At 32.3% G+C, this 13,886-nt stretch overlaps 1 protein-coding gene across 1 annotated transcript; it reads left to right on the forward strand.

The window, feature by feature from the left end:
• Positions 1-6: 6 nt before the first annotated feature.
• LOC144850598 (centrosomal protein of 76 kDa-like) lies at positions 7-7,751 on the forward strand. Its single transcript, XM_078707915.1, has 13 exons — positions 7-137; positions 524-776; positions 892-1,116; positions 1,549-1,734; positions 2,152-2,249; positions 2,427-2,555; positions 2,943-3,134; positions 3,726-3,889; positions 4,244-4,364; positions 4,782-4,886; positions 5,650-5,757; positions 6,508-6,725; positions 7,098-7,751. Exons 1-13 carry the CDS (start codon positions 75-77, stop codon positions 7,234-7,236), a joined length of 2,001 nt encoding a protein of 666 aa, XP_078564041.1. The 5' UTR covers positions 7-74; the 3' UTR covers positions 7,237-7,751.
• Positions 7,752-13,886: the final 6,135 nt, after the last annotated feature.

A 13,886-nucleotide genomic window follows, 5' to 3' on the forward strand; every position in this document is an offset into this window, starting at 1 on the left:
CAAGGTTGACGACACATGCGTAAATAAACCCGCAATTTTCGAAACTAAAAAAAAATTAAAAACAAAACATCAAGATGGTTTTGCCACCCGAAAAAGTCGCCGAATTAAAACAGATTATACATAATCAATTAAGTCAGGTCAAGACATATTACTGTATTATTTCCCTTGTAAATTTAGATAAAAATAATGACTTTATATTTAAGAGAGTGTCGATTGTTTTAAGTAGGCCCAGGCAGGCATATAGGATTGTTTTGTCGCCTGTCCCGCCCGGGCGCATGCTATCTAAACTTGGCCTAGGCCTAGGTAGGCCCGTAGTAGGCTATGTAGATACTGATATAGGGCGGCCTAGATTAGCTAAGCCTACTAGCTAAATTATATATTAGGCCAGTTGATATGAAATGGCCGGGTCTCTAGCTTTCTGTATTTTTTATCCGAATATTTTTTACTTTTGGAAATTTCAGATAAAAAATTTGTTTAATAAATTGAAATAGAAATTTGTTTTTGTTTGTTATTTATGCTATAGATGGATGTTCATTCAAGAATTCGTCAAGTTCTCTCAGAATCCATCCACGACTCTGGTGCATCGGACAGGAATGCATTTGGTGAGCAAGAACTATTAACAGCACTCCGAGAAAAAGGCATCGTTGATGACATACTACAACAGTTACAAATCGGCCAGAATCCTGAACAGGAACGACACGGCAGTCGACAACCTAAACCAGCCACTCACTATGTTAATAAAAATGAGAAAACAGAAAGTGTACCTTTACGAAAAGGTGAGATTTGTACTCAACAGGAGAAGACATTTTGTATGTTTAAACTATCTTTTGTAATTAAAAAACAATACAAACAAAAGCTTATAAAGTTTATTTATTATTTTTTTTATTTCAGGTAATGTTGACCCAACTCGCCGTAATTTGTACTTGCAGATTCTGGGTGGCAAAGCGTTTCTCGAACATCTTCAAGAACCACAACCGGTACCGGGTCAGGTCACATCAACTTTCACCCTGCACATTAACTTCCGTGGGCAGAGGTTCAAATCCCGTCCAGTTCCCTGTGCTTGTGAACCTGATTTTCAAGAAGGATTTCTGCTTGAGTTACATAAAGACAAAGGAGGTTATTAAATACTTTAAATTTTTGTAACAAAATATTGACAGTAAATCATTTTTAAACTTAAGTTTTATTCAGTAATTTAACCCCTCTCTTCAAATTCTATACATTATATAGTTTCATAGTTGGTTACAAAACAAAATAAATATTATTAACAAATCAATCCAATATGTTATAGAAACTAACTACAACCAAGATCTCTACCCTTTCTCTCTCTCACCTAAGGTCCATATTAACCCCTTTTCTGCCCTCCTAGATGCACTGAATTGTAAATAATTGTAATTTTTAAAATGGTTTTTCTATTATATATATTGTATTTATATTGTTTTGTCTGTTTATGCAGATATTTGCCCTTGATGGCATCAGTAGAGAATAAAATTGAAATTGAACGGTAAAAAAGAAGAAAATAACTTTTTTTTACAAATACTGTTTTGTCAGGAGATGCCAACAAGATGGCTGACTGTACCTCAATGCTTTCTATGAGTGATCCTATTCACCTTGTGTTGATAAAGACAGACAGTGCTGGAGATACTAGTTTGGTGTCCTCGCACTACCTGGAGTGGAGATCAGTTTTGTCGGCCAATGATGCTCGCACCACCATGGCTGTTGAAATTATGGGTGTAGGTAAGAATAGGTAGATTTGAGCTGGCTCAAAATGGTGCAATGCATGTTAGATAGTAGCTAGACATATTTATGAATAATAAAAAGCAAACTTAGGATGAAGGAACTCAATATGAGTAGCACACAGTTGCATAAAATATTTCGACATGAGTGCATTTGAGTTGCTTCTAATTGAACACAACTTTGAGTCGAGTGTGGTATGGGTAACTGCAGATGGTTTCAATCAGTTTCATGTTGACAAAAGCACTCACAAAACTGAATAGTAGTTTTGTTCACCAACTTGCACTTGCATTCCTTCAGTTGAGTTAAGTTCCTTAGCCACCTAACACAGCCTTCCTTAAGACAATTATGGTTTTCAGTAAGTCTGGTTTCTGGTGAGTTGACTGCATAATAAAATACTATTTTACGTAATTTTCTTAGGTAGTGAAAACAAGGTTCCTGTTGGGTTGCTCCAGATCAGAATAGAATTAATTCCAACACCAAGTCAGAAGCTCGCCAGAGATGTCATTTCCACACAGGTAAATCAGTCAGTGTGGTTTGATCGTTTCATGATTTCTTTGTAGTTACTGTATTGTGACACTCTTACATAATAAATGACAACCAACCCCACACAAATAAGAAGAAAGAAATAAGCATTTTCAAACAAAAATTACTTTGTGGACACCAATATATAAAACATTTTTTTTTTTGCATAGATTGATTTGGAGAAGAATCGACAAGCAGAAAGAGAAAGGCTGTTCTTGGTGTATGCAAAACAGTGGTGGCGAGAATATCTACAAATAAGAGAGACACACCAACATAGACTAGTGAAGATATTTGCACAGGTTAGTTAATTTTCATTCCAAGTTTAAATTGATTTACATCCTATTACACACTGCCTCCTCCACAAACTGTGCAGTAAAATCTTTTTAGTTGTACTAATGAGGGGATCTGTGATTGAGAACATTGGTTTTATATGCATATTTATATATAATACAGTAGATACAGTAGGAACCCATATTAAGCTAATGTTTCACGTAATAGGGGTGCCCACTAGAATACGGATTTGGCCATAGGGTTAAAACATATATGTCCCCTCATTCGTATCACAGATAGTTGCCTAAAGTTCTACTGTGTACAGTATGTCTTTTAAATTGACTTTACTTTATTTGTACATTTACTGTAGGCCTACTGATTTTCAATTGGTATTAAAATCTATACATTTTCCACAGGATGAAAATGCCATAAATCGACCTGTATGTGCTTTTGTTAAACCACTGCGTGCTGGTCGACTCCTCGACACAACACGTCAGGCTGCTCGGTTTGTTAGCGTCATAGGTTATGAAAAAGCGCCATCACTGGGTGGTGGTAGTCAACAGGAACTCTGGTGTAATCTACATACATTCTTTTGTAAAAATAAAGGGGTAAGATATAAGTATTTTGATTTAATAAATATGTATTTTTCTTTCAGAAATATAAAAAAGATAGCTTTGTGTCATGGAAGTAATTGAGTCAGATGGTATACCCTACTCTGAAGTACATGGGCTGGTGGTTCAAACACCTGTTCTCTTTAAGCCTGAGCTACTTTGTAGTGGTTTAAATTATCATATTTCTGCGAAATCCTTGCACTTTAATTGTTTTTAAATACTACCTGTTTTTCATGAAAGCTAATATTTCTATGGATTCTATTCTATATTTTCTGTGCAAAACTTGTGAAGTCAAAAAACTTGCATAGTTAATTTGATTAAATTTAATTTTTAATACTATGCTGATATTATAAACTAAATTGTATATTATATTATGTTATAGCCTATTTTTGTAAATAATTTATTTTTCTTTTATCGTTATGTAATTTATCTTTTCCATGTATTTTATTGGAATTTAAAAGGGCATTCATTTGTCCAGCTGAAAGGGCCGGTTACCCTCTATAAATAAAGTTGAAATTTAAAAAATAAATTTAAAAATGTATAAATTACTGTACTTGTTATTTGAGTAACTTTTGTCTAATCTGCTAGGATTGTGAGGACCATGCAGTCCTACTATGTAGCCTTCTTTTAGGATTTGGTTTAGATGCATACGTGTGTGTAGGTACAAAAGCAAAGAGCGTTCCACACACATGGGTAATGACAATATCTCCAGATGGTGATGTTGTTTTCTGGGAAAGCCTAACAGGTCATAGGTGAGTTACATAAAAACATATGAAAGTTTTATGTTATCTCTTGTTATATGTTGTTTCAGAATGATTGCTGCTCATATGTAGATGAGGAGCTATTTATGACTACAGTTTTTTTTTGTACGTGACAAGATTTTTTTTTTTCAAACACAACTGTAAGAACTATTACATAATCATTAAATAGTACGTACTATTAAACACCATGTTACCCACAATCGTTGAATCAAATGACAGGAATTTATTTAGGTGTTAATGTCGAATAAGCAATGAAAACAAACACACATCTATATAATTATATGTCAATAATAATTTTCAGAAACAAATTGATGTAGCTTTACTAAAATTGTCTCTGTTTTTAAGGTATGTACACCTGTCTATTGACCCGGATGACCCACCAGCTGTAGACCATCCCAAAGCTGAGTACCCATACAGGGCCATAGGCTGTGTATTCAACCATCAACGATTCTATGCTAATAACCAGGTAACACTGATACGCATGATATTTGAAATAGTACTGATAGATAGCAGTTATAACATCTCATAATGTGAAAGAGACTAGTTTGCCTCTTGATATATTACCTGCCAGCAACAAGTTTACACATCATATCAGTTTTGTCCAGTGTTAATCTGCATGTATGCGTCATAGAACATCACAATTTCACGGAGTAGTAGTGAGAAGATGCACGTAGATGATAATTTGCATATAACGTCCGTTTGTGTTTTATTGGAAAAAGTAATAAAACCATATATATTGTGGTACCAGTTTAATAACTTGTTCTTGCATACGTGACAGAACTTTTCTGGCAGCCAATGTATACAGTCTCATTAGCAGACAGCTTTTCCAGGCTGAATTCTGCGGTATATAGACTTACTGTATGCTTTTAATTGTTCATTATAGCCATCTGATACAGTAGAGTTATGTCGATTTCATCTTCATGATGATACTCTCTGGAAAGCAATGAGCGTTGATGCATTACAGTCTGTGTGTGATGCTGGTAACTTGGTGAGTGACACACCTGTTTACAATAAAAGGATATTTAATAATAATTATATCAAAATATGTAGGATTATAAATTATATAAAGTTGGAGAGTCGAATAGTCAGGAGAAAAGCTATGTTCACTCACAATGATTTGGTCAATGGCCAGAAAAATATCTGGGTTATGTTACGTTTTCGTGAAGCTGTTGTGTTCGCACACATGCTTTTTGTACGGAATATTATCCGAAATGAGGTAGCATGAACAGTTCTGTTTTTAAACAATGCATCTTGGCTCAGTGAACGTGGTGTTATCAGTATGTTGCTTACTTACATACTTTAGCCTTTTGGTCATCTTTCATATTATGTACATTTTGTTGTTTGTTATTTTATTTGTTTGAATATGGAAAGAAACTGAAACTTTTACAGTAAAACGGAACTTAAACAAAAGGGCGCATGACATTAACATTAACAAACAGGAAAAGGTGCACAAATGGCATATGCTTTATAATAATAATATTTCTGAAATTACATATCTCATTCTGTATCTTGATATCACTATATATACTTTGATAACAAGTAGTGTATCTACACTTAAATATATTGAGGGTGCTTGAATCTCTGATACAGTTATCTGTATTATCCCAAAATAGGGTCCTTGTCGCTTTATAGTGTTCATGGCAAGTTCCGTTTTAAATCTTAAATAGCGTAAATGATAATAGGGGTGCGACCAAGTGTTTTTTTTTCGGTAACTGATTGTCTCAAGTTAATAAACGTTTCTCCTTCTCCAGCCAAGTTGGCCGAACCATTCACCTCTCTGTCCAAACATCACAGACGCTTCTCTCACCAGCAACGATCTTGAATATCAGCTTAGAGGATTTGTTATTGACCAAAGGAAGGTAATGATAAAGTTCTTAAAATTTTCATGAATGTTAGCTAGTCTAAGCTTAAAGATGTATTGTCCCCCAAAAACATGAAACGTTAATAAAATATAGTTCATTTTGCAGTTTTTAATAAAGTATCACTTTCGTAGAAAAAATAAATCAAATAAACAGTTAAATTCGACCAAAAACCTATTGGGACAGGGACAATATATCTTTATATATATAATTTTCACACAGATGAAACAGAAAATTTCAAAACATTCTTTTATTTTTAATGTGACCCATTTAGAACCTTTCCTTGAGACAATCCTATTAGATTAACAGGTCAATACCCTCTTCAATATATGTTTTGAAACTAGACTAATTTTCAGGGAACACACTTAGGGGACATTTTGTTGGATGCTAAGGGGTCCCCTTAATAGGGGTTCTACTGCATTAGTATTTCATGTAAATAATAAAAATAAATATGTACAAGAACTGAAACTAGTTTACTGTATTACATTATATAACTAGAAGGACATTCACAACTAGAAGGGCACTCAGTGAGTGCAAATCTCCGCCTATGAATATGAAAATTTAATGACATGTTCCCATACAGCTATGAAACCAAACCATCCTTTAAAATCTTATGAAAATCGGGGCAATAACTTTTTGAGTAATCCTGCTAACTAACAAATATAGAAAAAAAACAAACACAAACAACACACATGCATAAAACATAAACTCTTTGGTGAAGGTAATAAAAATGTCACCTCATTTTTTTAGGACTTGGGCCTAACAACAGTCTGGGATGACCAGCTCAGCTACCTATTGACACCAGCACTGGCAGCCTATGAGCAGGAGCGTTTGACTGGTGTTAGCTCAGGAAATGAAGAGTTTCAGCATGCCATTAGGAGGTCGGTACCAGATGGACACACATTTAAGGGCTTCCCAATTCAGTTCATTCACAAAAATGCAAGAAGAGCATTTGCAACCTGTTTAAGGTAACGAACAATTATTTTTGAATGCAGACCATTTCATACAGCTATTACCATATTTTGAATGGACTCTAACTTTGAGTATAGTTTTTCCATTGAGTAAGCCTATTCAGTTAACCGAAGTATTTTGAGTGTTGAGGTAGTACCTTAATTAACATTCTATTTGAATAAAAAAGGTACTTTCTTGTTGAGCACGATTTCACAACTTACCATTTGAATAGGCCAAGTATGGATTATGTCATATTTTCAGTTTTTAAAACATTTTCTGTCCGAAATTTTCCTAGGTCACAAATCTACAAAGATATCTGATATAAAGATATCAATATGTAATATGTTTTCTGTCTATGAAATTTTTCTTTCCCAAAAAAAATTGTGTAGGTCCCAAGTCTGTGAAGATATCATCTGTTGCCGTGGAGATCATGTGAGGTTAGCGGTACGTGTTCGCGTGTTCACATACCCTGAATCTGCCTGCGCTACATGGGTAATGTTCGCATGTAAATACAAATCTGTTTTATAACACAGGTACTGGAGTCTTAAGCCTCATTCACACTGGAATTATTTTGATAAAATTGTGAGAATTCTTGTCTCCACATGGACAGTTATTGAAATCAATCTTTGTAAGAAAGTATGGAATCTCCTTTCCAGGGTTAAAAACTTATCCATGCATGAAACACACTGCTGGCCACCATAAACATAACAATATTTTTAAGATCAAAACTGTATGATTTGCATTATTACTTAACTATAGGCTTAATACAATTGAGTAATTCTTAATTAATCTTAGATTTTAACTTTTATTTAATTATCATCTATGTTATTTATATTACTTCTATTACTTATTTAGTAGTCATTGGTTAGAGGTAAACACTTACTTGGTGACAGTCTTAGGCTGCTTTTGTGCTTACCTTGCTGCTAGTGACTATGATATATTTTGTCCTTACGTCGTGTTTGTTTAATTTGTTGATTTGTAAAATGTACCTTTTTCCTGAATAAGTAATAATAATAATTTTTGTACATTAAATCTGAAATGACAATTAATTTGGTTGATTAATGTTTTTTTTTTTATTCAATTGTATATGTGTCGAATAATTCATTCTTATCATTAGATCACAATCTAACTGGATAATAACTTGCATTGCATTTGAAGCGTGGAGGAATCCTTGATAAAAGTAAAATACATTTAATTTATTGAATACTGATGATCATTGTGTATTACCACTGTTTTTTTTATCATTCATCCATGACGTCATAATTATAGAAATAACACAGTTTTAATAATAATTTTTTTGGTATATCAATAAGTGAGTCGAGATAATTTTTCACAATCTGCATAAAAATATAATACTGTATTACTTTTTAATACTTTATTGCACTAGTAGTAGTAGTAATATCGAAATTTCCTTTCATTGCCTCTCAGAATTAGTTATTTACAAGTTAGTTCCTACTCACCAAAGTTAGTGGTAAAGTGTGCCGATGAAATCAACTTATCCGGCTAATCCTACATACAGTAATTACCAATTAATAAAGAATTATAGTATTTTTCTTATAGGCATAAACATGAGGACAGTCTTCTAATTCCTAGAAGTTAAGGTAATAAAAACAAATAGACAGGCGCGTGCTATATTATTTTAATCCAATCATTTTTGTTTAAATCCAATTTATTATTTTAATCCCATTTATTTACTATTTGAATCCCATTATTTACTATTTATCCTAATGAAGTCCATCAATAAGGATTAATATTTTGATTGATTGAAGGGGATTAGCGTCGCGTGAGGACGACAGGAAGAGTACTGTCTTTTAGGGTGCCTCATTTGCATAATAAAGACATGGTTTATGTCGTGGGCGATGCTCACTACGTCATGGCTTTGAATGTCTTGTTTATGAGTAATTAGTGATTCATTGTTTTGGAGAAAAAACAACCCTGGGCGTACGAACGGTACAAGACAATTTGAGAGGTTAAAATGCAATACAGTAGTAAAAAACGATCTCTTAGGTCGACCACCAATCCATCTGCACTTTTTGTTCCACCTAGCCGCCTTAAGACCTATGGTGATCGAGCTTTTGCAGTAGCAGCTCCAAAACTGTGGAGCAATCTTTCTGATCCTATTAAAAATGCATCCTCTATCATAGTTTTCAAAACCCTCTTAAAAACCCATCTTTTTTCTTTGTAATTTCTTTCTGTTTTTTCTCTCAGCGCTTTGGGACAATCTTTTGATTGTATAAGCGCTATATAAATCGAACAACATTACATTAGTATAACAGCCTGTAAGATTTCATTTTTAAAACTCATTTTTTAATTTAAAATGTTAGTTAAATCACTAATAGCGAGTCATAGATTTGAGAACATTTTGAACAACACTATTAAACCAGGGAAGAGTGTGATTTCACTCTTCCCTGGTTGAACCACCGGCGGCCCCCGGGGGATTTACCCCCTCACTTTTCAACAGCAAAATCATTAAATTGTTGAAATGAAATAGAAAAGAAAGACTTCTATGACACGCATGCATTTCGTATGTAATTTCAGAAAATACAGTTAAGAAGAATAGATTTTGCGTGAATATAACCAGTGGCACATCAGGACCAGTGCTTGAAAGTGCGTAACCCAAAATAATTGTACTCTTCCGGAGGTAATTTTTATGTGATCAGAAATCGATTGAAACGACCTATAAATTTAACTCAATTTAGAGCCGGGCTTCCAGAGCCTAATGGGGATTTCATTTTTATATCCCCCTTCCCCACTATTAAAAACGGATCTGCGTCGTTGTGTTGAACAACCATAAAGGAGTTCAAATTATTATTTAAAAAATGCCTATATATTTTTGTTAAATATTAGTTCAATCCCTCTGCCACTTTCCAAAGCTTCCATAATATTTTAAAAAAAAAGATTATCAATAGAATTCTACTTTTATAAATAACTAAATTTAATCAGGGAGACAACTCCCTGATTGAATTAATCGAATTATTAAATCAGAAATAATTTGCCTCTTTCCACTCAGGTATAGAAATGAATACTATAGCCTGGTTAAAACTCTACCGATTAGGCCCTAGACCTACTGGCTACAATATTATGGAAACATACTTATGGAATTTGTGCTACAAAAATTAATACATTATCATTTATTATTATTATTAATGCCACATGGTCTGTCTGTGCATGGAGGAAATCATTTCTTCTTTTGTCTTAACACATTAGGCCTATTTTTTACTGACAGTTCGTGTAATGATAAGGCGTTTCATAACATTATCAAGTGTTTGCCGACACTCAAAGGCACCAGAACTCATAGGATGTACGCATTATACAGCTAACTGATTTCATACTACACATCAGCCTGAATAATATCATATCAATCAATTGTATCTATCGTGGTTTGTAACCCATCAATTCGGTCGGTAAATTCAAAATCATCAAAGTGTTTAGGAAGTACAGAGACTAGATATTTGATTATTTACGGTTCCGCAGTGCCATTCAACTAGTAGGCCTACAATCAAACCATATACCCCCGTGAGTAAACGGGATTCAATCAAACGTAACTTGTACAGTAATTAGGCCTACTTCATCAAAACACAGTGTATTTATAATAAATACATGGTTAAAATACACTCTTACTTTTCCACATTTTTCTGTATGCTCAAACAGTGGGATCTTTCAGTTTTCTCCATATTTTGATTTAAATTCATTAGGAAAATCATTATAAGAAACACATACAAAAATACATTTCAAATAAATACATTTATAAAAGAATTTCCAGGATAGGCTTATAGTTTCCGCTGGCTTTTATAATCTAAACAGGGGGATTTTCATTTTTAAAAAGTGTATAGGCCTATAATTCGTATTAATTGTATACTAGCTGAGTATTTATAAAGCATTATTATTAGTATTATAGTGTATTTTATTTATGATTATTACTTTTATTTGTATCTCAGCATGTATTCAGTAATCTGTCTTTGTAGTTATTGTTTTATTTACTATTAGCTGAATAAATGTGTGTTTACCAAGAGAAAAAAGATCAAACAATAATTGTCGGCCTATTATTCAATTAAAATAGTCAGGCAAAGTTTTCAGTAATCTGTCTTAAATAACAAATCGATTGTACTGGTAGGCCTATTTGCAATACAGCAATCATGCGCAAAGAAACTTTGATTTGTTTGTTTAAATTATAATATAAAGAAAACCCGAAATAAAATGTTTTCACTTATTACAATAACATGACAAAATGGCAGCCAATTTATTGCTTTAAATACAGTCGTTTCAGGTAAATACATTGTAATGATTATGTAACATTATTGAATTATTGTTTCAGGGGGACAATCTGGAAGTTCTGTAGTTTGTAGTCAAGCTATGCCTAATTCTTTTTTTTTTTAAACAGTTAAAATGGAAATTTAATAAGCTACGATTAAGATATTTGATTTTATAAAGTAATTCCATTTGTACCATACAAGTTATTCTAGTTTATTGTGAGAAAAGTAAAGCAAATCATTTGTACAAGTGTACTAATTCAAACAATCTTCAAATTCAAAAAACCTTGTTTGCAATCTAAGTAAATAGCGATTGAAGTTTACATAGTATAAAATGAACAAAAAGAACAGACAAGAATAACATTGTATGACAAGGATACATAACATCTAAATACATAAGGGAAACAAACAATATAAATCTAAAGCTTAAAAGTAGAAAGGGAACCGGTACAAATTTAAGAAAGGTTGAAATTCAAATAAATGGGTTGGATTAAAATGATAGTTATATAAAAATATGTAATTCTAGTATCAAAAATATTTGTATATTTGCAAATAAGCCTAGTTTAGATTTAATTCATTAATTTACACAATTAGGAGAAAAATAATGAATTTCAAGTTGAATAGGCCTACAGAATAAAAATATAATATTGTAAAAACGATAAAAAAAAATGTGCTCTTAGAATGGTACTACACGACACTTTAAAAAAGGGAACGGGTACGCGAAGAATATTCGGTAATTTAATCATTTAGGTTGACATAGGCCTATATTATTACTAATATAGACATTCATTAAAAAAAAATCAAAGCGAATGCATAGAGGATGACGGACCACAAAAAGCGCGCTTTCTTAGTGTCTGCTCTCCTCCCTATTCTCGATCAAACAAAAGACGCTTTTTTCGGCATAAACTTCATTTCTACAAACGGGATACAATTTCTAAAGAAAATGGGCGAACAATAGATAGGGGCTCAATAGCTTTAGAATTCCTTAGAACACCCTACATTCCTCATAGTAAACAGCCGACACGTTTGAGGCAACTCCCAGTGAAGTTAAAAATAAATGCTGCAGGCCATGTTATATGTTTAGGCCTATAAATAGTAATTTAAATTTAACAACAAAATCTAAACACAACAAATATTACGTTTCTATAACATTGCTGTTATATTAATAGAAAATAATACGAACATTTAACATCACAATTAATAGGCCTACATGTACCATACCACCATTTTTGTATGGAAATAAATTGATTTAAACAAATATTAATAAATTATTCACCCCAGACCTAATCCCATGTTTAAATTACTTTGCTTTAACTTAAAGATGTATTGTCCCCCAAAAAACATGACAAATGAAGATTAATTAAATCAGACTGTTATTTTGTAGTTTTAATAAAGTTAATCTCTTCCGTTGAAAAAATAATGTTTTCACTTATAAAATGACAAAATAAATGGTTAAATTCAACCAAAAACCCATTGGCTGCCAATTTGACCATTTTTTGCTTTAAATTACAGTTTTTTCAGGTAAATACATTTTTTTTCGATCCAATTTTTGGTCAAAACTTTAAATGGCATATTCAATTAAAATTTTAAGAATTATTTTTTCAGGGGGACAATACATCTTTAAGCCACCAGGGTAATGATGTGAAAGCGTCATTTTACACATAATATGGGATTTGCGCTACATAAATAAATACATTATTACAGTATTTGCATTATTGCCAACATGTTCTGTCTTTGCATGGAGTAAATCATTTATTCCATGTTCTTGTGACATTAGGCCTATTTTTACTGACAGTGTAATGAAAAAAGACAATTACAATATATTCCCTGTACACTTATTGAACCATCATGGAAAAATACAAAAGGTAAAAGAACTTTTGTATATCGATTAACCAAAATATGAAACAAACTTTCAGATGACACAGAAACAAACAAAAACTGTAAATCTATGACACTTTCAACTTAAAAAAAATCAATCCAAAATACTACTGATTAAGTATCTTTTACCTTGAATTCCTTCCTTTTTTTATATATATACTGTTTGTTTTGTAGATGGTTACCTTTTTGTTAATGAAATCAATGCTTTAGCACTGAAAGTGTCATTCAGTATAAAGACAGAATAATTAAATAACTGTAGGCCTACTTCAGTAACAAATTGGTCGCTCGTCACGTACCAATTAACACAGGTGCCTGGACCTACGTCACACATAAAAGTTAATGCGATTAGCAAATGCCACTCATTTTTCTTGTTTGCTTTTAGATACACATGGAAAATAAAGTAAATAATGTCTAGAATTGCACGCACCCTGTCTGTACATCCAACCATGGAGGAAATGATCCAACATGTTTTCCCAAGAAAAGGTCTAATAATGGAAACTTTAATACAAATACATTTATTCATAAAATCACATAAAAATAATTATAATATACAATGTTTTTAAGAAAATGATGAAATGGGGTCTTAGGAAACCAATAGGGTTGTATCATAGAGTTGTATGGTTGTATGATAGCTGCATAGAAATATTATGATGTTAGAGACCCAGATAGAAAAAAAAAATAGACAAGCTAATTACTTACAAACAAATTAAATGAATCAATCAAAACAAGCACAGTGTAGTTTTTAAAATATAATTCATTTTAATAATCTAATGTCTGTTCACATAGGCCTACATAACAAAAATAAAATTTCATTTCATTTAATGTTTACCCAGTAGGCTACTTTGTAATTTTTAGATTATATTATTTATATCCTATTACTTATTTAATGTCAAACTATGTATAAATGACAGAAAAAAGTAACGAAAATTGGACAGAAAATAATAATTCAGCAATTTAAAAGCCATATAAAATACAAAGAAAAAAGAAGCACGTCAATCGGCATCATAAAACCTCATTTAAAAAAACAAAAAATCAATAAAAACAAAAACA

Source organism: Antedon bifida, chromosome 8, assembly GCF_963402885.1.
Source record: "Antedon bifida chromosome 8, ecAntBifi1.1, whole genome shotgun sequence".
NCBI lineage: Eukaryota > Metazoa > Echinodermata > Crinoidea > Comatulida > Antedonidae > Antedon > Antedon bifida.